The 22,219-nt window shown below is 51.1% G+C and overlaps 1 protein-coding gene across 1 annotated transcript in view; it reads left to right on the forward strand.

Annotated features, from left to right (window-relative positions):
* Positions 1-6,332: 6,332 nt before the first annotated feature.
* BEST4 (bestrophin 4) overlaps positions 6,333-22,219 on the forward strand; it is a 45,300-nt gene continuing 29,413 nt past the window's right edge. The window contains exons 1-3 of the mRNA XM_073591504.1: positions 6,333-6,484; positions 10,649-10,977; positions 12,470-12,624. Of these exons, the coding sequence (XP_073447605.1) occupies positions 6,333-6,484; positions 10,649-10,977; positions 12,470-12,624 (636 nt within the window). The remainder of the gene's footprint in view (positions 6,485-10,648; positions 10,978-12,469; positions 12,625-22,219) is intronic.

Below are 22,219 nucleotides of genomic sequence, written 5' to 3' on the forward strand. Positions count from 1 at the left end.
CCCCCCCCCCCCACAGTAGTGTCCTCTGCCCCCCTTCACCCCCCCCCACAGTAGTGTCCTCTGCCACCCTTCACCCCCCCCCACAGTAGTGTCCTCTGCCCCCCTTACCCCCCCCCCCACAGTAGTGTCCTCTGCCACCCTTCACCCCCCCACAGTAGTGTCCTCTGCCCCCCTTACCCCCCCCACAGTAGTGTCCTCTGCCACCCTTCATCCCCCCCCCCACAGTAGTGTCCTCTGCCACCCTTCACCCCCCCCCACAGTAGTGTCCTCTGCCCCCCTTACCCCCCCCACAGTAGTGTCCTCTGCCCCCCTTACCCCCCCCCACAGTAGTGTCCTCTGCCACCCTTCATCCCCCCCCCACAGTAGTGTCCTCTGCCACCCTTCACCCCCCCCCCCAGTAGTGTCCTCTGCCACCCTTCACCCCCCCCCCACAGTAGTGTCCTCTGCCACCCTTCACCCCCCCCCCCACAGTAGTGTCCTCTGCCACCCTTCACCCCCCCCCCCACAGTAGTGTCCTCTGCCACCCTTCACCCCCCCCCCCACAGTAGTGTCCTCTGCCACCCTTCACCCCCCCCCACAGTAGTGTCCTCTGCCACCCTTCACCCCCCCCCCCACAGTAGTGTCCTCTGCCACCCTTCACCCCCCCCCACAGTAGTGTCCTCTGCCCCCCTTCACCCCCCCCCCCACAGTAGTGTCCTCTGCCACCCTTCACCCTCCACAGTAGTGTCCTCTGCCACCCTTCACCCCCCCCCCCCCCACAGTAGTGTCCTCTGCCACCCTTCACCCCCCCCCCACAGTAGTGTCCTCTGCCACCCTTCACCCCCCCCCACAGTAGTGTCCTCTGCCACCCTTCACCCCCCCCCACAGTAGTGTCCTCTGCCACCCTTCACCCCCCCCCACAGTAGTGTCCTCTGCCACCCTTCACCCCCCCCCCCCACAGTAGTGTCCTCTGCCACCCTTCACCCCCCCCACAGTAGTGTCCTCTGCCACCCTTCACCCCCCCCCCACAGTAGTGTCCTCTGCCACCCTTCACCCCCCCCCCCACAGTAGTGTCCTCTGCCACCCTTCACCCCCCCACAGTAGTGTCCTCTGCCACCCTTCACCCCCCCCCCACAGTAGTGTCCTCTGCCACCCTTCACACCCCCACAGTAATGTCCTCTGCCCCCCTTCACACCCCCCACAGTAGTGTCCTCTGCCACCCTTCACACCCCCCACAGTAGTGTCCTCTGCCCCCCTTCACCCCCCCCCCACAGTAGTGTCCTCTGCCCCCCTTCACACCCCCCACAGTAATGTCCTCTGCCGCAGGGTGGTGGTAGGTTGATATGAAGCAGTGATGTACTTACCTCGGTCTCCTCGGTATTCAGCCTGAGAAATGACAACTCTCACTCTCCTTATACCCGGCTCACATTGGGGATTGTAGTCCAATGCTCCATAGACTGCTATAGTAACATTCTTTTTTCCTGAACTCCATCTACCATGATTCAATGCTACCATCAATCTCTTGGTTCCTTCTGCTTGTCAGCTCCCCCTGGTGGATGGAGGTAGTGTTATCCCATTCAGCTGATGTCCATTGGGAGCACAGAGAGCACTGCAGTACAGAGTCCTAAACTGCATGTGGGCATTACCTAGGGGGGTCTGCCACCCAGCCTGCCTAGAAATGCCCACTCCTCCAGAGCGACACCCGCCCATCCAGTCATTTTAATATTTGCAACCCCGCCCCCCCCCCAAACCAGTCCACTGCTTGCATCAGGACTGAGGGCTCTGGAGAGGAGTACTGAGATCGGGGGCTGGGATGTTGTCAGGAAGATATGTACCGCCCCCTGCTGGCCCCTCCCACCAGCCATGATCTACCTTCATTGCATAGAGAAGCACAGAGACCTGGTGATGACATCACAGTGTATACAATAAGGTATGTAATGAAAACTGGAAAAGTTGGGGGAGGGGGGACCAGGTTAACAAAATATAAACAGATTAAACTTCAACTTTAATAAATGTATTGCAGACTCTCAGAAATCAGGACGGGAGCTCATTGTGTGTATATATATATATATACAGAGGGGGAATACCGATCGTCCCCCCCTTTGCCCATTTACAAAGAAATGAAGGGTCTATAATTGTTATCATAGGTGAGCAAACCTGATCACCACCCACAAGAAACGTCTGACCTCTGTGATCACCAACAAGGGTTTCTCCACCAACTACTAATGCCGCGTACACACGATCGGAATTTCAGCCCGCAAAAGACCGATGAGAGTTTTTCGTTGGAAAATGCGACCGTGTGTACGATCCATCGGACTTTTGCTGGCAGAATTCCAGCCAGCAAAAGATTGAGAGCAGGTTCTCTATTTTTCGGTTGTGAAAAGTTCCTATCCGTAAATGCGATCGCATTGAACTTCATTTTCTCGAGTCGTAGTGTTGTACATCACCGCGTTCTTGACGGTCGTAAGTTCAGCAAACTTTTGTGGGACCCGTGTGTATGCAAGGTACGCTTGAGAGGAAAAGCCGTCATATCTTTTTCCGACCAGAAGTCCGATCGTGTGTATGGGGCATAAGTCATGTTTTGCTTGGGGAGCAAATACTTATTTTACTCCATTTATAACATTTGTATGATGTGATTTTTCTGGATTTTTGGTTGATATTCTGTCTCTATCATATAAAATACACCTATGATAAAAATTATAGACCCTTCATTTCTATGTAAGGGGGCAAAACTTACACAATCTGCAGGGGAGACGATCGTTATTTTCCCCTCTGTATGTATATATATATATATATATATGTGAGTGTGTGAATATATATGTGAGTGGTGTGTGAATATATATGTGTGAGTGTGTGAATATATATGTGAGTGGTGTGTGAATATATATGTGAGTGGTGTGTGAATATATATGTGAGTGTGTGAATATATATATGTGAGTGGTGTGTGAATATATATGTGAGTGGTGTGTGAATATATATGTGAGTGGTGTGTGAATATATATGTGAGTGGTGTGTGAATATATATGTGAGTGTGTGAATATATATGTGAGTGGTGTGTGAATATATATGTGAGTGGTGTGTGAATATATATGTGAGTGGTGTGTGAATATATATGTGAGTGGTGTGTGAATATATATGTGAGTGGTGTGTGAATATATATGTGAGTGGTGTGTGAATATATATGTGAGTGGTGTGTGAATATATATGTGAGCTGTGTGTGAATATATATGTGAGCTGTGTGTGAATATATATGTGAGTGGTGTGTGAATATATATGTGAGTGGTGTGTGAATATATATGTGAGTGGTGTGTGAATATATATGTGAGTGGTGTGTGAATATATATGTGAGTGGTGTGTGAATATATATGTGAGTGGTGTGTGAATATATATGTGAGCTGTGTGTGAATATATATGTGAGCTGTGTGTGAATATATATGTGAGCTGTGTGTGAATATATATGTGAGTGGTGTGTGAATATATATGTGAGTGGTGTGTGAATATATATGTGAGTGGTGTGTGAATATATATGTGAGTGGTGTGTGAATATATATGTGAGTGGTGTGTGAATATATATGTGAGTGGTGTGTGAATATATATGTGAGCTGTGTGTGAATATATATGTGAGTGGTGTGTGAATATATATGTGAGTGTGTGAATATATATGTGAGTGGTGTGTGAATATATATGTGAGTGGTGTGTGAATATATATGTGAGTGGTGTGTGAATATATATGTGTGAGTTTGTGAATATATATGTGAGTGTGTGAATATATATGTGTGGTGTGTGAATATATATGTGAGTGGTGTGTGAATATATATGTGAGTGTGTGAATATATATGTGAGTGGTGTGTGAATATATATGTGTAGTGTGAGAACTCCAATACTCTTTGTGCACACAGATTATTTTCTCTGCAGATTATGAGACAATAAATCAGGATAGAATTGCCTCCCGTCTATCAGATTGTATATAAGGACGGCTCAGTCTCCGGAGATGCTCTTCTATCGTCTCCACATAGAGGTGAGTTGCTGGGGATGTTCTGCTGAAGGACGGATCTTCCCACCAATGACATTCTATACATTAGGGCACAGAACTATGACCGACATTCACACCGACATCTGATAATGGGACCAAACCTGTACAGAATGGGGGATATTTTGTATTCATGCAACTTTGCTGGGAATTTGAGGAGGGGGTAGGGTTGCCACCTTGGGTGGGACGCTGGTGGTAAATGTTTGTGGGGGGGACAAAGGACTGGTGGGAGTCATCTATGGAGGGACAAGACACTGGTATGAGCTGTCAAGTAGGGGGAACAGACACTGACGGGAACCATCTGTGGGAGAACAAGAAACTGGAGGGAGCCATGTATGGGGGGCACACGACACTGATGAGAGCCATCTATTTGGGACAAGATACCGGTGGGAGCTGTCTATGGGGGGGGGACAAGACACTGGTGGGAGCTATCTATTGGGGGATATTGTACTGGTGGGAGCTACCCATGGAGGGACAATGGGGGGACAAGACACTGGTATGAAAAATCTATTGGGGGACAAGACACTGGCAGGAGCCATTTATGGAAAAGAAAAGACAATGGTGGGAGCAGTCTAATGGGGCAAGACACTAGTGGGAACCATGTATGAGGGGACAAGACCATCTATGGAGGATAAGACAATGGTGACAGCCATAGCCATCGAAGGGGGAATAGAGGGACAAGACACTGATGGGAGCTGTCAATTGGGGGGACAAGACACTGGGGGCAAGACACTGACTGGAACAACTATGGGGGAGAAAAGACAATGGTGGGAGCTGTTCATTGGGAAGCAAGACACTGGTGGGAGCCATCTATGGAAGGGACAGGACACTGGTGGGAGCCATCTATGGAAGGGACAGGACACTGGTGGGAGCCATCTATTGAAGGGACAGGACACTGGTGGGAGCCATCTATGGAAGGGACAGGACACTGGTGGGAGCCATTTATGGAAGGGACAGGACACTGGTGGGAGCCATCTATTGAAGGGACAGGACACTGGTGGGAGCCATCTATGGAAGGGACAAGACACTGGTGGGAGCCATCTATGTAAGGGACAAGACACTGGTGGGAGCCATCTATGGAAGGCACAGGACACTGGTGGGAGCCATCTATGGAAGGGACAAGACACTGGTGGGAGCCATCTATGGAAGGGACAGGACACTGGTGGGAGCCATCTATTGAAGGGACAGGACACTGGTGGGAGCCATCTATGGAAGGGACAAGACACTGGTGGGAGCCATCTATGGAAGGGACAGGACACTGGTGGGAGCCATCTATGGAAGGGACAAGACACTGGTGGGAGCCATCTATGGAAGGGACAGGACACTGGTGGGACCCATCTATGGACAGGACTAGACACTGGTGGGAGCCATCTATGGAAGGGACAAGACACTGGTGGGAGCCATCTATGGAAGGGACAGGACACTGGTGGGAGCCATCTATGGAAGGGACAAGACACTGGTGGGAGCCATCTATGGAAGGGACAGGACACTGGTGGGAGCCATCTATTGAAGGGACAGGACACTGGTGGGAGCCATCTATGGAAGGGACAGGACACTGGTGGGAGCCATCTATGGAAGGGACAGGACACTGGTGGGAGCCATCTATGGAAGGGACAAGACACTGGTGGGAGCCATCTATGGAAGGGACAGGACACTGGTGGGACCCATCAATGGACAGGACTAGACACTGGTGGGAGCCATCTATGGAAGGGACAAGACACTGGTGGGAGCCATCTGTGGAAGGGACAAAACACTGGTGGGAGCCATCTATGGAAGGGACAAAACACTGGTGGGAGCCATCAATGGACAGGACTAGACACTGGTGGGAGCCATCTATGGAAGGGACAGGACACTGGTGGGAGCCATCTATGGAAGGGACAGGACACTGGTGGGAGCCATCTATGAAAGGGACAAGAGGAGGGGAAGGGACTGTAGAGCAGGAGGAGACACTGGTGGTTGAATTTTGCCAAAATAACAGATGAAAGTAAAGACCCAGGCATGAAATGTCCAATTATAATCACGATACCGAGCCCTCCTGTCTATGGACCAGTCAATCTGTATAAAGAGTTATACAGATTGTACTGTTACCCACATTGGCCAATCAGAATTCACCTTTTGATACAGCAACACAAATCCTGGGAAAAGTGGCAGATGATTGGTTGCTCCTCTCTCCACACTCTTAGCATGCCACCCATGGACAGATTGCAAGCTCAGCAGCCCAGACCCCACTATACAGTAATAACATAGAACTATACATTCATACAGAACATTTAGATTTGAACATTCAGCTAACTGTCACTCTTCTGGTCCTGGCAGAGTCAGGATGACCGTCTCCTACACCCTGAAAGTGGCCAACGCCCGATTCGGAGGATTCTCCAAACTTCTCTTCCGATGGAAAGGAAGTATCTATAAACTACTGTACAAGGAGTTCCTGGTCTTCATCCTCCTCTACTCCACCTTTAGCATCGTCTACAGGTGAGCCGCTTACCTGAACCACCATGACTCCACCCCGAGGACAGGTATCGAGAATTCCATCCAACCTTAAGGGACGTGCTACTGTGCAGAGTACATATACTGAAAGATCAATACACTGACATATCTATACACTGATATATCAATACACTGATATATCAATACACTGATAGATCAATACACTGATAGATCAATACACTGATAGATCCATCCACTGATAGATCCATACACTGATCGATTCATACACTAATAGATCAATACACTGATAGATCAATACACTGATAGATCGATACACTGATAGATCAATACACTGATAGATCCATCCACTGATAGATCAATACACTGATAGATCGATACACTGATAGATCAATACACTGATAGATCCATCCACTGATAGATCCATACACTAATCGATTCATACACTAATAGATCAATACACTGATAGATCAATACACTGATAGATCAATACACTGATAGATTGATACACTGATAGATCAATACACTGATAGATCAATACACTGATAGATCCATCCACTGATAGATCCATACACTAATCGATTCATACACTAATAGATCAATACACTGATAGATCAATACACTGATAGATCAATACACTGATAGATTGATACACTGATAGATCAATACACTGATAGATCAATACACTGATAGATCAATACACTGATAGATCGATACACTGATAGATCAATACACTGATAGATCAATACACTGATAGATTGATACACTGATAGATCAATACACTGATAGATCCATCCACTGATAGATCAATACACTGATAGATCAATACACTGACAGATCCATACACTGATAGATCCATACACTAATAGAGCCATATACTGATAGATCAATACACTGATAGATTCACACAGATAGATGAATACACTGACAGATCAATACACTGATAGATCCATACACTTATAGATTCCAGTATTGATCATGTATTCAGTGTGATCGGATTTGTATATCGGGATTGTTTCTCACAATTTGCCCCTCCCCCGGTCTCTGGGTGGAGTTATTGTTTTACAATTTGTGGCTTTCACCCGTTCCCAGCAGATACAATCATCAATAATAATGAGAGCAAAGGGAACGTCTATAGGGGACATCTATAGGGGACATCTATAGGGACCGTCTATAGGGGACATCTATAGGGAACGTCTATAGGGGACATCTATAGGGAACGTCTATAGGGGACATCTATAGGGAACGTCTATAGGGGACATCTATAGGGAACGTCTATAGGGGACATCTATAGGGAACGTCTATAGGGGACATCTATAGGGAATGTCTATAGGGAATGTCTATAGGGGACATCTATAGGGAATGTCTATAGGGGACGTCTATAGAGGATGTCTATAGGGGACGTCTATAGGGGACGTCTATAGGGAACGTCTATAGGGGACATTCTTTTCTGGTAACTGCTATAAATCTGAACAGTATAAAGATGAGATGGAAACACCAACAATCCCGACAACAAAGTCATTTGCTTGATTTACACTTAAAAAGTCAACACCCCGTCACCAGCTCACTCACCCCATGCTGACAGGCGTCTGCCCCCTCAGTCTCTCCGTGTCCCGGGATGCGTCTCCTCGGCCGTACATCTCCTTCTCATGGGCCAATAGGAGCGATTCTTCTTTCGGCCAATCGGGAAACGGGTCTCACGACCTGCTTCCTGATTGGCCCGGAGTTGAATCAGTGTGATAAAAGCGAATATTAATTGGCTATTGTTACACAACTGGGTGGGCTTGGGGCGGAGTGGTCTGCGTCCCGAGCCCACCCTTTTTTGAAGCCTATTAGAGCCTCTGGCTCCAATCACGTGCTTCTAAATACACACCCCCTCCATTGGAAGCCATGCATCCGGTGTCCTGTATGTAGATCAGGGGGCTGGACGCACAGATGGGGGGAAGGGCACTTATGTGCCCCTATTGGACGGAACGCCACTCATAGAAATGAATGGAAGGAGGTGACAACCTTCAACTCCTCCCAGACCAGACATGTGGCTTTGTATTTCCAACAAAGCGATGCAAACATTGCGTGTATCTCATATGTGACCGGCTCTGTCCATGTCAATCTCATACATGACCGGCTCTGTCCATGTCAATCTCATATGTGACCGTCCCTGTCCATGTCAATCTCATATGTGACCGGCTCTGTCCATGTCAATCTCATACGTGACCGGCTCTGTCCATGTCAATCTCATATGTGACCGTCCCTGTCCATGTCAATCTCATATGTGACCGGCTCTGTCCATGTCAATCTCATACATGACCGGCTCTGTCCATGTCAATCTCATATGTGACCGGCTCTGTCCATGTCAATCTCATACATGACCGGCTCTGTCCATGTCAATCTCATATGTGACCGGCTCTGTCCATGTCAATCTCATATGTGACCGTCCCTGTCCATGTCAATCTCATACATGACCGGCTCTGTCCATGTCAATCTCATATGTGACCGGCTCTGTCCATGTCAATCTCATATGTGACCGTCCCTGTCCATGTCAATCTCATATGTGACCGGCTCTGTCCATGTCAATCTCATACATGACCGGCTCTGTCCATGTCAATCTCATATGTGACCGGCTCTGTCCATGTCAATCTCATATGTGACCGGCTCTGTCCATGTCAATCTCATATGTGACCGGCTCTGTCCATGTCAATCTCATATGTGACCGTCCCTGTCCATGTCAATCTCATACATGACCGGCTCTGTCCATGTCAATCTCATATGTGACCAGCTCTGTCCATGTCAATCTCATATGTGACCGGCTCTGTCCATGTCAATCTCATACGTGACCGGCTCTGTCCATGTCAATCTCATACATGACCGGCTCTGTCCATGTCAATCTCATACATGACCGGCTCTGTCCATGTCAATCTCATACGTGACCGGCTCTGTCCATGTCAATCTCATACGTGACCGGCTCTGTCCATGTCAATCTCATACATGACCGGCTCTGTCCATGTCAATCTCATATGTGACCGGCTCTGTCCATGTCAATCTCATACGTGACCGGCTCTGTCCATGTCAATCTCATACGTGACCGTCCCTGTCCATGTCAATCTCATACATGACTGGCTCTGTCCATGTCAATCTCATACGTGACCGTCCCTGTCCATGTCAATCTCATATGTGACCGGCTCTGTCCATGTCAATCTCATATGTGACCATCACTGTCCATGTCAATCTCATATGTGACCGGCTCTGTCCATGTCAATCTCATATGTGACCGGCTCTGTCCATGTCAATCTCATATGTGACCGTCCCTGTCCATGTCAATCTCATATGTGACCATCACTGTCCATGTCAATCTCATATGTGACCGGCTCTGTCCATGTCAATCTCATATGTGACCGGCTCTGTCCATGTCAATCTCATACGTGACCGTCTCTGTCCATGTCAATCTCATATGTGACCGGCTCTGTCCATGTCAATCTCATATGTGACCGGCTCTGTCCATGTCAATCTCATATGTGACCGGCTCTGTCCATGTCAATCTCATACGTGACCGTCCCTGTCCATGTCAATCTCATACATGACCGGCTCTGTCCATGTCAATCTCATACATGACCGGCTCTGTCCATGTCAATCTCATACGTGACCGTCCCTGTCCATGTCAATCTCATATGTGACCGGCTCTGTCCATGTCAATCTCATATGTGACCATCACTGTCCATGTCAATCTCATATGTGACCAGCTCTGTCCATGTCAATCTCATATGTGACCGGCTCTGTCCATGTCAATCTCATATGTGACCGGCTCTGTCCATGTCAATCTCATATGTGACCGGCTCTGTCCATGTCAATCTCATACGTGACCGTCCCTGTCCATGTCAATCTCATATGTGACCGGCTCTGTCCATTTTAATCTCATATGTGACCGGCTCTGTCCATGTCAATCTCATACGTGACCGTCTCTGTCCATGTCATTCTCATACGTGACCAGCTCTGTCCATGTCAATCTCATATGTGACCGGCTCTGTCCATGTCAATCTCATATGTGACCGGCTCTGTCCATGTCAATCTCATATGTGACCGGCTCTGTCCATGTCAATCTCATATGTGACCGGCTCTGTCCATGTCAATCTCATATGTGACCGGCTCTGTCCATGTCAATCTCATATGTGACCGGCTCTGTCATCCAACTTCCAGATGCGCCCTGAATGGAGACCAGAAGCGGATGTTTGAGAAGGCCGTCAAATACTGCAATCAATACATCAACCTCATCCCCATCGCCTTCGTTCTGGGATTCTATGTCAACCTGATTGTCAATCGTTGGTGGGGCCAGTACACCAACATCCCCCTGCCGGACCAGCTCATGTGTGTGGTCTCCAGCACCGTCCATGGAGGAGACGAGAGGGGCCGCCTGCTGCGACGCACCCTAATACGTTACGCCAACCTCTCCTCGGTGCTCATCCTGAGGTCGGTCAGCACCCGCGTCCTCAAGAGGTTCCCCACCATGGATCACATAGTGGATGCAGGTAAGTTCAGAAAGTTTCCACCAAACGTAAAAAAAAGCCGATATTCTGGTTGTGTTATTAATCTTATTATATACACAATATTCCCAAAAGTATTGGGACGCCTGCCTTTACACACGCACATGAACTTTAATGACATCCCAGTCTTAGTCCGGAGGGTTCAATATTGGGTTGGCCCCACCCTTTCCAGCTATAACAGCTTCACCTCTTCTGGAAAATGAACAGAGTCAGTGATCAGTACAGATCACTGACTCTGTTCATTCAGTCAAGGAAGGAGCTGCTAAATGACATATTTACTGGCCCCTTCTCTGCTCTCCATCCTGACACATCCCCCACAGCAGCCGGCAGGAGAGGTGAGGAGGGAAGCCAGCAGTGCTGTGAGGGAACAAGGGGGGTCCTGGGAGCACACAGAGGGGCCCAGAGTACAGTCGGATCTGATGACAGTTGGGGGTGGTCGGTATTGCGGGGGAGCAATTACAAGCACCGCTCTCCCTCTTTGGCTCTCCATGAAGCAGCTGAAAGCCACGGGAGGAGGAGGGGGAGGGGGAGAATTGGCTTTCAGTTGCTTCATGGAGAGCTATACAGGGAGATTGCTTCTATTTGCTCCCCACTGTACCGATCACCCCCGACTGTCAGATTCACCCTACTGCAGCAGGTACCAGGAGCATCTCATGGGGCCACCGGGCAGTGCCCCAATGGTCAGTCTATCCCCGCTGGACCTATATTAAGGTAGAGGCCTGGAGCTCCAATAGCTCCTACGTTAATCTGGCCCTGAGCATGAGAGCCATAGATCTGACTTGGCATGTTGGACCTCTGCAGAGAGACCACTGCTTCCACACAGTGAATAGGGGTTCTCCTCTGCAGCATGCGGGCAGGGGACAGGCTTTTCTACTCAAGCTGTAGCTGCTTTCTAATGAAAATAAACTGTTATGCCGCGTACACACGATCGGAAATTTCACCAGCAAAAGATTGAGAGCAGGTTCTCTATTTTTCCAATAGAAAAAATTCCTATCAGAAATTCCAATCATCTGTAGCAATTCCAATGCGCAAAATTCCTAAGCATGCTCGGAAACATTGAACTTCATTTTCTCGGCTCATCGTAGTGTTGGACGTCACCGCGTTCTTGCCGGTCGAAAGTTCAGAGAACTTTTGTGTGATCTTGTGTATGCAAGGCAAGCTTGAGCAGAATTCCATCGGAAAAACCTTGAATGGCAATTCCGATCGTGTGTACGCGGCATAAGACTTTGTGGAACATATTTGATTTGGGCTCCAACACTGGGAGGACTGATATGCAAATTAGCTAATGAGATGAATTGGTTGAATCTTGGTGGCTGACCAATGGAGACGGCATATTGTATTCTGTAGATGAATGACCTGTAATGAAAATGATGTACAGTGATATATTCATACAATATGTCAGGACGGTGGGATGGGATCTCCAATGGGGAATTGTGGGTGATGACAGTGAAGGGGTTAACACCGCAATCTTTTCCAGGCTTTATGACCCGCGAGGAGCTAAAGAAATACGAAAGTTTAGCCTCTGACTTCAACAAGTACTGGATCCCCTGCGTGTGGTTTACCAACCAGGCCGCCCAGGCCCGGCGGGACGGGAGAGTTCGAGACGACATCGGGCTAAAACTTCTCATAGAGGTGAGTTATGTGCCTTCATTGTATTCAATCAGAGAGAGAGAAAGACAAAAGATAGGGAGAGATTTAGACTTGTCGTAAAATCCGTTTCTTGGAGTTCATGAAGAGACACAGGGTATCGGGATCCTGGATTATACTGCCACCTACAGGAGAAATGGTCACCCAGTATAACCGCTCACACTCCCATCATGCCTCTGTTTAGTACATGTCTGTACAATGAGTAGTCCCATGTCAGAGGGAGGGACCTGTGTCTCCCAATGATATCCATTGAGTCAAAAATCTTTTTTTTTTTTTTGTAGCCTCCCTGGCGGTTTTCCCGAGTGTGGCTCGGGGTTAAAATTCAGTACCATTAGCGGTAACCCCGAGCCACACTCGGGATCGCATTGCAGGATCCTGGGGCGGCTTTACTTACCTTGTCCCCGGGATCCTGCGATGTCCCCCCGCAGTGTCCGTGGGCTCCGTCCTCCTCCGAAGCCTCTCCGTGCCAGGCTCCGTTCCCTGCGAGCGGCGCGACGCACGGGGGCGGAGCCTGGCGGCAAATTAAAAAAAAAGTAAAAATCATAACACATACAGTACTGTATGAAATGATTTCACATCCCTTTTGTCCCCAGTGCTTTGGTCCATGCCCTGCATGCAGTTTTATATGATATATACTGTTCTTTCTGCCTGGAAACTGAAGGTTGTCCATAGCAACCAAAAAGTGTCCCTTTACGTCAAAAGTGGCTTTAGACCAGCTAGAAAACAGCGATAGTAAATTAGAACACTTGCAGAATTGAGCGATAGTGAATTGTGGGGAAATTTATTTTATTACTATTTTTTTTTTTTTTAATTATTTATTTTTATTTATTATATTATAATTTATGTTTTTGTGTTTCAAACTTTATCATACCCGGGATATCTACTAGACTCTTTGTTTGGACAGATTTAAGTGTGTTATTGTTAAGATTTACAGACCTACAATATAAAACGCCAAATTTCCATGCAAAATAATGGTACCGCTTTCAGCACCTAAAATCCGAAATAATCATACCGCCAGGGAGGTTAACCGTACATTAAGAGACAAGGGGTCAGAATAATTCGGAGACATTTGGGATGCCCGCAATCAGTCAAACCAAATAGTGGGCAACAAAAACAAACACTAACAATTTCACAAGGCAAACAGGTAAAAAGTGCTGCCTGAAGGACGTTAGGCCCTGAAAGCTGGTATCAACTATGGCTTGAAGATCCACCTAGTGAAACATGGAGAATAGAGGACCAGGTGGAACCTTGCAAATCTGGGAAACAGATGCTGAAAAACCCAAGAAGCACTTTCTCAACTAGTAGAACGTTCCTTGAATGGAAAAGGGAGAACCATATCCATAAGCTGATAAGCTTGAATGACCTTCCTAAGCCACCTAAAAATGGCGGAAGGAGAAGCAGGCTGGCCCCCTAAGGGTACCCTTAGGAACGACAAAGAGAGAGTCAGTCAGCTTGAAGGAAGATATGGCAGAAATATAAATATAAATAGTTTGTACCATGTCTGAACAATGGAGGAACAGTTCTCCTTGGGATGTATAGGAGCAGGAGAGAGGGAAGTAAGTACAATGGCCTGCTTAAGGTGAAAGGAAGACGCCACCTTATGGAGATGGGAAGCTAGACCTCAAGACAACCTTATCGGTATAGCACAAGAAAAGATCCTTTTGCAAGACAAGGCCATTAACTCTGAAACTCGCCCTGCAAAAAGTGATGCCAACTAAAAAGGCCACCTTGTGTGTAAGATCAGACAGATGGAAAGCTCTGATAGGTTCATGGGTGGATTTTTAAGAATAGACAATGCCATTTTGAGGTCCCACAGAGTCATTGGTGGACTTATAGGTGGACCTATGTGTGTGATCCCTAGACTCTTACCAAGGAATGAGAGGCAAGCAATCCATAAAAAAAGAATCTCTAAAGCTGAAATTCTACCCTGGGTAAAAACCTTTGGTCCAGACTGGAGAAAAGCCAGGATGTCTCCCACAAAGTATTTTCTGGAAAAAAATTTCCTTGCCACATGCAAAGTACACTATCCAAGTGTGCTGGTAGACCCTGTGAGAGATGAATTGAGGAATAACTCAATCAGATAGGTCCTATCCTTTAGGACCTGGGGTTCAACAATCATGCTATTAAAACCAGTGAGACAGAAGATCTGGCCAATATGGAAGAGCCCACAAAGAGTCCAACAGGGTCTGATGAGGTATGGGTACCACATAAGCTTGGACCACTTCAGTACATTGAGTATCACTGAAATGCTCTCCATCTGGATCTTGTGGAGCAGATGAGGAAGGAGCTTCAGAGGAGGAAAGGTATAGATCAGGTTAAACAAATCCAAGGGGGTCACCAGATCATCCACTGCTATGGCTGGAGGATCCCTGGACCCAGAGACGCATTTTCTAAGTATTTTGTGACCGCATTTGATTACTTAGAATGCCGCCCCAAGTGCCCATTGATCTTCTCCGGTAATCCACTACATTTGGGTGCCGGCGTCTAAAGTTCTTATCTAGACGTAGCACTCCTGACAGTCCACATACAAAGTTAAGATGTGAAGCAGGCCTCAGCCTAGGTTCCTTCCAAGGCAGGGAGGCTGCATCACATCTTAACTTTGTACGCAGACTGTCAGCAATACGGTGTCTTTGGATCACACATTTGTTTCTCAATTTGTTGCCAGGAGGTTGATATCTGGCATTTGACAGAGGTCCTAAAACATCTCCAGGGTGCAGAGGTCATTCCCCTAAGTTCAGACCTCCTTATCTTAGGAAGTTCTACCCAAGCAGGAATTTGATTGGCCTCTTTTTGAGCCATGATACTTCTGTTTCCTCTGTGAAAATAAATCCATATCGGACGACCTTGCATTCAAGAGGTCCTGTACTGGAGGGACAACTGAATCGCTCATAGCTCAAATATGTTGTTTGGGAGATGAGCTTCATGTGGTGATCAAGCTCTTTGCACTGACAAAGTGTCCAGAACTTATCAGTACAAGGTCCCCGCAGGTCTCCAGCCTGTCAAGTTGGCATCCATTGAGAGAATGTTCCAGACCAAAAGACAGAAGGATTTCCCTGAATCTAGGGCTGTATGAATGCGCCACCAGGCCAGGGATAGCATGCTCTTGGGTGTCAGCACATGTGATTGTCCAGAGAATGTATCTTTTTGTGCCACACGACTCAGGACTCTCATGTAAAATCAGAGAGCTGGGTGGCTCCTGGACTGTACGGTCTGGACCTGAAAGCAGAGAGTTGGGGGTTTTTCCTGTAGAAGGTAAACCCTGGAGTGAGCAGTTTCTGAAAGGAGACTCCGATACTCCAAGCAATGGGTCAGCTCCAACTCTGAATTCTGGAGATTCATGATCCAGCCAATCCTCCAGGGAGTCTGAACAGTCTGTTGGATATTGGCTGATAAGGTCTGTGCAGACTGTATTTTAGAGATCTTCCGAGTATTCCATTATGGGAATAACCTGAGAGTATAGCAAGCCTAGTACAAAGACCAGAACCTTGGTGAAAACTCAAGATGCAGAAGACAGACCAAATGGGGGGAGAAAGGAACTGGTATTGTAGGCCCATAGGAAATCACAGGTAGCATTCATGTGCTGGAAAGATTCGGACATTCAGGTAGGAATCCCTGATATCCACCGAGGTCAGAAAGTCTCCAGGAAGGAGGAAAGTAATGACTAATTGGGTTCATTCCATGCAGAACATTTTTACTTGAATAAAAGCATTAAATTCCTTTAGGTCCAAAATGGGAAGAATGAAATTGAAGCATGATGGGAGTTGGGGGAGGTTATACAGGCCAACAGATTTTTGTTGCCAGTGTCCGATTCTCCTGTAGGTGGCAGTATAACCCATACGTCTCAGAATTCTTCTGACCCTGTGTGCCCTAAAAAAAAAAAAACAATAGAGATAAAAGAAATGACTATATATGGAGAATCACATGGAATGTTACAATGAAACTATTATTAAGAAAAGTAATCTGAACTCTGTAGATGAAAGATTTATTGATTGTTATAAATCTCTTCTGGGCAGTTTTATTTCCTTCCTCTTCACATTCCTGGGAGCCGCCCGTTATCTCATAAGGCTCTGCTGATTGGCTGATAACAGGAATCCATGTGGTGATAAAACTTCTTTTCCCAGCGCTTCTGCTAATGTTGGTGATATCCGAGCAAAGATTGTCACACATTAGGCACCGCTGTGCAGTAATTGGCAGAGAAGTGGTAACATTGGAACTGTACAGGCTGCCATATTGTTGGGGGAAGGGTTGGGTCTGCTGTCCTGCTCCTGATTTCCTGACTTCCTGACGTTTGCAGCCATCAATGACCAACCTCATCAGAATCTCACTTCAACGCGTGGGAAACTTTCTACAGCACCACCAAACATGCTGTAATGCCTGGACCGTCCCCACCTGCTGGTCATTACTCAGTACTGCAGCTCAGTGCTCTGATGTGCACACCTGACCTAATTAGTGGACTTTAAAAGAGAAGTACATAAAACATTTTTTTGCACATTCATACTTACCTAGCTGGATGCAGCATCTGCCCCCCCGCGCCTCTACACTGAGAACCGAGCGATCGAACATCACCGATCATCTCCGATCACTCGGTTTTCAGAGCTCCGTGAGCAGAGAGCTGTAGACTGTCAGTCATAGCTCTCCGCTCTTTTCCCTCCTCGCTCATTGGAGCACTGAGCTGTGGAGGGGGTGGGGAGTGGCTGGCTCAGACTCTCAGCTCTCCGCTCTTCTCACTCCTCACTCATTGGAGCGCTGAGCTGTGGAGGGGGCAGGGAGTGGCTGGCTCAGGCTCTCAGCTCTTCGCTCTTCTCCCTCCTCGCTCATTGGAGGGCTGAGCTGTGGAGGGGGTGGCGAGTGGCTGGCTCAGGCTCTCAGCTCTCCGCTCTTCTCCCTCCTCACTCATTGGAGCACTGAGCTTCTGGAGGGGGCAGGGAGTGGCTGGCTCAGGCTCTCAGCTCTCTGCTCTCCTCCCTCCTCGCTCATTGGAGCACTGAGCTGTGGAGGGGGCGGGGAGTGGCTGGCTCAGGCTCTCAGCTCTCCTCCCTCCTCGCTCATTGGAGCGCTGAGCTGTGGAGGGGACAGGGAGTGGCTGGCTCAGACTCTCAGCTCTCCGCTCTTCTCCCTCCTCACTCATTGGAGCGCTGAGCTGTGGAGGGGGCAGGGAGTGGCTGGCTCAGGCTCTCAGCTCTCCTCCCTCCTCGCTCATTGGAGCGCTGAGCTGTGGAGGGGACAGGGAATGGCTGGCTCAGACTCTCAGCTCTCCGCTCTTCTCCCTCCTCACTCATTGGAGCACTGAGCTGTGGAGGGGGCAGGGAGTGGCTGGCTCAGGCTCTCTGCTCTCCTCCCTCCTCGCTCATTGGAGCACTGAGCTGTGGAGGGGGTGGGGAGTGGCTGGCTCAGGCTCTCAGCTCTCCTCCCTCCTCACTCATTGGAGCGCTGAGCTGTGGAGGGGACAGGGAGTGGCTGGCTCAGACTCTCAGCTCTCCGCTCTTCTCCCTCCTCACTCATTGGAGCACTGAGCTGTGGAGGGGGCAGGGAGTGGCTGGCTCAGGCTCTCAGCTCTCTGCTCTCCTCCCTCCTCGCTCATTGGAGCACTGAGCTGTGGAGGGGGTGGGGAGTGGCTGGCTCAGGCTCTCAGCTCTCCTCCCTCCTCGCTCACTTGAGCGCTGAGCTGTGGAGGGGCAGGGAATAGCTGGCTCAGGCTCTCAGCTCTCCGCTCTTCTCCCTCCTCGCTCATTGGAGCGCTGAGCTGTGGAGGGGGCGGGGAGTGGCTGGCTCAGGCTCTCAGCTCTCCTCCCTCCTCGCTCATTGGAGCGCTGAGCTGTGGAGGGGACAGGGAGTGGCTGGCTCAGACTCTCAGCTCTCCGCTCTTCTCCCTCCTCACTCATTGGAGCGCTGAGCTGTGGAGGGGGCGGGGAGTGGCTGGCTCAGGCTCTCAGCTCTCAGCTCTTCTCCCTCCTCGCTCATTGGAGCGCTGAGCTGTGAAGGGGGCAGGGAGTGGCTGGCTCAGGCTCTCAGCTCTCCTCCCTCCTCGCTCATTGGAGCGCTGAGCTGTGGAGGGGACAGGGAGTGGCTGGCTCAGGCTCTCAGCTCTCTGCTCTCCTCCCTCCTCGCTCATTGGAGCGCTGAGCTGTGGAGGGGGCAGGGAGTGGCTGGCTCAGGCTCTCAGCTCTCCTCCCTCCTCGCTCATTGGAGCGCTGAGCTGTGGAGGGGACAGGGAGTGGCTGGCTCAGGCTCTCAGCTCTCTGCTCTCCTCCCTCCTCGCTCATTGGAGCGCTGAGCTGTGGAGGGGACAGGGAGTGGCTGGCTCATGCTCTCAGCTCTCTGCTCTCCTCCCTCCTCACTCATTGGAGCGCTGAGCTGTGGAGGGGGCGGGGAGTGGCTGGCTCAGGCTCTCAGCTCTCCGCTCTCAGCTCTTCCCCCTCCTCGCTCATTGGAGCGCTGAGCTGTGGAGGGGGCGGGGAGTGGCTGGCTCAGGCTCTCAGCTCTCAGCTCTTCTCCCTCCTCACTCATTGGAGCGCTGAGCTGTGGAGGGGGTGGGGAGTGGATGATTCAGGCTCTCAGTTCTCTGCTCTCCTCCCTCCTCGCTCATTGGAGCACTGAGCTGTGGAGGGGTGGGGAGTGGCTGGCTCAGGCTCTCAGCTCTCCGCTCTTCTCCCTCCTCACTCATTGGAGCGCTGAGCTGTGGAGGGGGCGGGGAGTGGCTGGCTCAGGCTCTCAGCTCTCCTCCCTCCTCGCTCATTGGAGCGCTGAGCTGTGGAGGGGACAGGGAGTGGCTGGCTCAGACTCTCAGCTCTCCGCTCTTCTCCCTCCTCACTCATTGGAGTGCTGAGCTGTGGAGGGGGCAGGGAGTGGCTGGCTCAGGCTCTCAGTTCTCTGCTCTCCTTCCTCCTCGCTCATTGGAGCACTGAGCTGTGGAGGGGTGGGGAGTGGCTGGCTCAGGCTCTCAGCTCTCCGCTCTCCTCCCTCCTCGCACACTGGAGCGCTGAGCTGTAGAGGGGCGGGGAATGGCTGGCTCAGGCTCTCAGCTCTCCGCTCTTCTCCCTCCTCGCTCATTAGAGCGCTGAGCTGTGGAGGGGGTGGGGAGTGGCTGGCTCAGGCTCTCAGCTCTCCTCCCTCCTCGCTCATTGGAGCGCTGAGCTGTGGAGGGGACAGGGAGTGGCTGGCTCAGACTCTCAGCTCTCCACTCTTCTCCCTCCTCACTCATTGGAGCGCTGAGCTGTGGAGGGGGCGGGGAGTGGCTGGCTCAGGCTCTCAGCTCTCAGCTCTCCGCTCTTCTCTCTCCTCGCTCATTGGAGCACTGAGCTGTGGAGGGGGCGGGGAGTGGCTGGCTCAGGCTCTCAGCTCTCCACTCTCAGCTCTTCTCCCTCCTCACTCATTGGAGCGCTGAGCTGTGGAGGGGGCGGGGAGTGGCTGGCTCTGGCTCTCAGCTCTCAGCTCTCCGCTCTCAGCTCTTCTCTTTCCTCGCTCATTGGAGCACTGAGCTGTAGAGGGGGCGGGGAGTGGCTGGCTCAGGCTCTCAGCTCTCAGCTCTCCGCTCTCAGCTCTTCTCCCTCCTCGCTCATTGGAGCGCTGAGCTGTGGAGGGGGCGGGGAGTGGCTGGCTCAAGCTCTCAGCTCTCCGCTCTCAGCTCTTCTCCCTCCTCGCTCATTGGAGCACTGAGCTGTGGAGGGGGCGGGGAGTGGCTGGCTCAGGCTCTCAGCTCTCAGCTCTCCACTCTCAGCTCTTCTCCCTCCTCACTCATTGGAGCACTGAGCTGTGGAGGGGGCGGGGAGTGGCTGGCTCAGGCTCTCAGCTCTCCGCTCTCAGCTCTTCTCCCTCCTCGCTCATTGGAGCGCTGAGCTGTGGAGGGGGCGGGGAGTGGATGGCTCAGGCTCGTAGCTCTCTGCTCTCAGCTCTTCTCCCTCCTCGCTCATTGGAGCGCTGAGCTGTGGAGGGGGCGGGGAGTGGCTGGCTCAGGCTCTCAGCTCTCCGCTCTCCGCTCTCAGCTCTTCTCCCTCCTCGCTCATTGGAGCGCTGAGCTGTGGAGAGGGCGGGGAGTGGCTGGCTCAGGCTCCCAGCTCTCCGCTCTCCGCTCTTCTCTCTCCTCGCTCATTGGAGTGCTGAGCTGTGGAGGGGGCGGGGAGTGGCTGGCTCAGGCTCTCAGCTCTCCGCTCTTCTCCCTCCTCGCTCATTGGATCGCTGAGCTGTGGAGGGGGCGGGGAGTGGCTGGCTCAGGCTCTCAGCTCTCCTCCCTCCTCGCTCATTGGAGCGCTGAGCTGTGGAGGGGACAGGGAGTGGCTGGCTCAGACTCTCAGCTCTCCGCTCTTCTCCCTCCTCACTCATTGGAGCGCTGAGCTGTGGAGGGGGCAGGGAGTGGCTGGCTCAGGCTCTCAGCTCTCTGCTCTCCTCCCTCCTCGCTCATTGGAGCACTGAGCTGTGGAGGGGATGGGGAGTGGCTGGCTCAGGCTCTCAGCTCTCCACTCTCCTCCCTCCTCGCACACTGAAGTGCTGAGCTGTAGAGGCGCAGGGAATGGCTGGCTCAGGCTCTCAGCTCTCCGCTCTTCTCCCTCCTCGCTCATTGGAGCACTGAGCTGTGGAGGGGGTGGGGAGTGGCTGGCTCAGGCTCTCAGCTCTGCTCCCTCCTCGCTCATTGGAGCGCTGAGCTGTGGAGGGGGCGGGGAGTGGATGGCTCAGGCTCTCAGCTCTCCACTCTCAGCTCTTCTCTCTCCTCGCTTATTGGAGTGCTGAGCTGTGGAGGGGGCGGGGAGTGGCTGGCTCAGGCTCTCAGCACTCCGCTCACAGCTCTTCTCTCTCCTCGCTCATTGGAGTGCTGAGCTGTGGAGGGGGCGGGGAGTGGCTGGCTCAAGCTCTCAGCTCTCCGCTCTCAGCTCTTCTCCCTCCTCGCTCATTGGAGCACTGAGCTGTGGAGGGGGCGGGGAGTGGCTGGCTCAGGCTCTCAGCTCTCAGCTCTCCACTCTCAGCTCTTCTCCCTCCTCACTCATTGGAGCACTGAGCTGTGGAGGGGGCGGGGAGTGGCTGGCTCAGGCTCTCAGCTCTCCACTCTCAGCTCTTCTCCCTCCTCGCTCATTGGAGCGCTGAGCTGTGGAGGGGGCGGGGAGTGGATGGCTCAGGCTCTCAGCTCTCTGCTCTCAGCTCTTCTCCCTCCTCGCTCATTGGAGCGCTGAGCTGTGGAGGGGGCGGGGAGTGGCTGGCTCAGGCTCTCAGCTCTCCGCTCTCCGCTCTCAGCTCTTCTCCCTCCTCGCTCATTGGAGCGCTGAGCTGTGGAGAGGGCGGGGAGTGGCTGGCTCAGGCTCCCAGCTCTCCGCTCTCCGCTCTTCTCTCTCCTCGCTCATTGGAGTGCTGAGCTGTGGAGGGGGCGGGGAGTGGCTGGCTCAGGCTCTCAGCTCTCCGCTCTTCTCCCTCCTCGCTCATTGGAGCGCTGAGCTGTGGAGGGGGCGGGGAGTGGCTGGCTCAGGCTCTCAGCTCTCCTCCCTCCTCGCTCATTGGAGCGCTGAGCTGTGGAGGGGACAGGGAGTGGCTGGCTCAGACTCTCAGCTCTCCGCTCTTCTCCCTCCTCACTCATTGGAGCGCTGAGCTGTGGAGG

The sequence above is a fragment of the Aquarana catesbeiana genome, linkage group LG07 (assembly GCF_042186555.1).
Source record: "Aquarana catesbeiana isolate 2022-GZ linkage group LG07, ASM4218655v1, whole genome shotgun sequence".
In the NCBI taxonomy this organism is placed as follows: domain Eukaryota; kingdom Metazoa; phylum Chordata; class Amphibia; order Anura; family Ranidae; genus Aquarana; species Aquarana catesbeiana.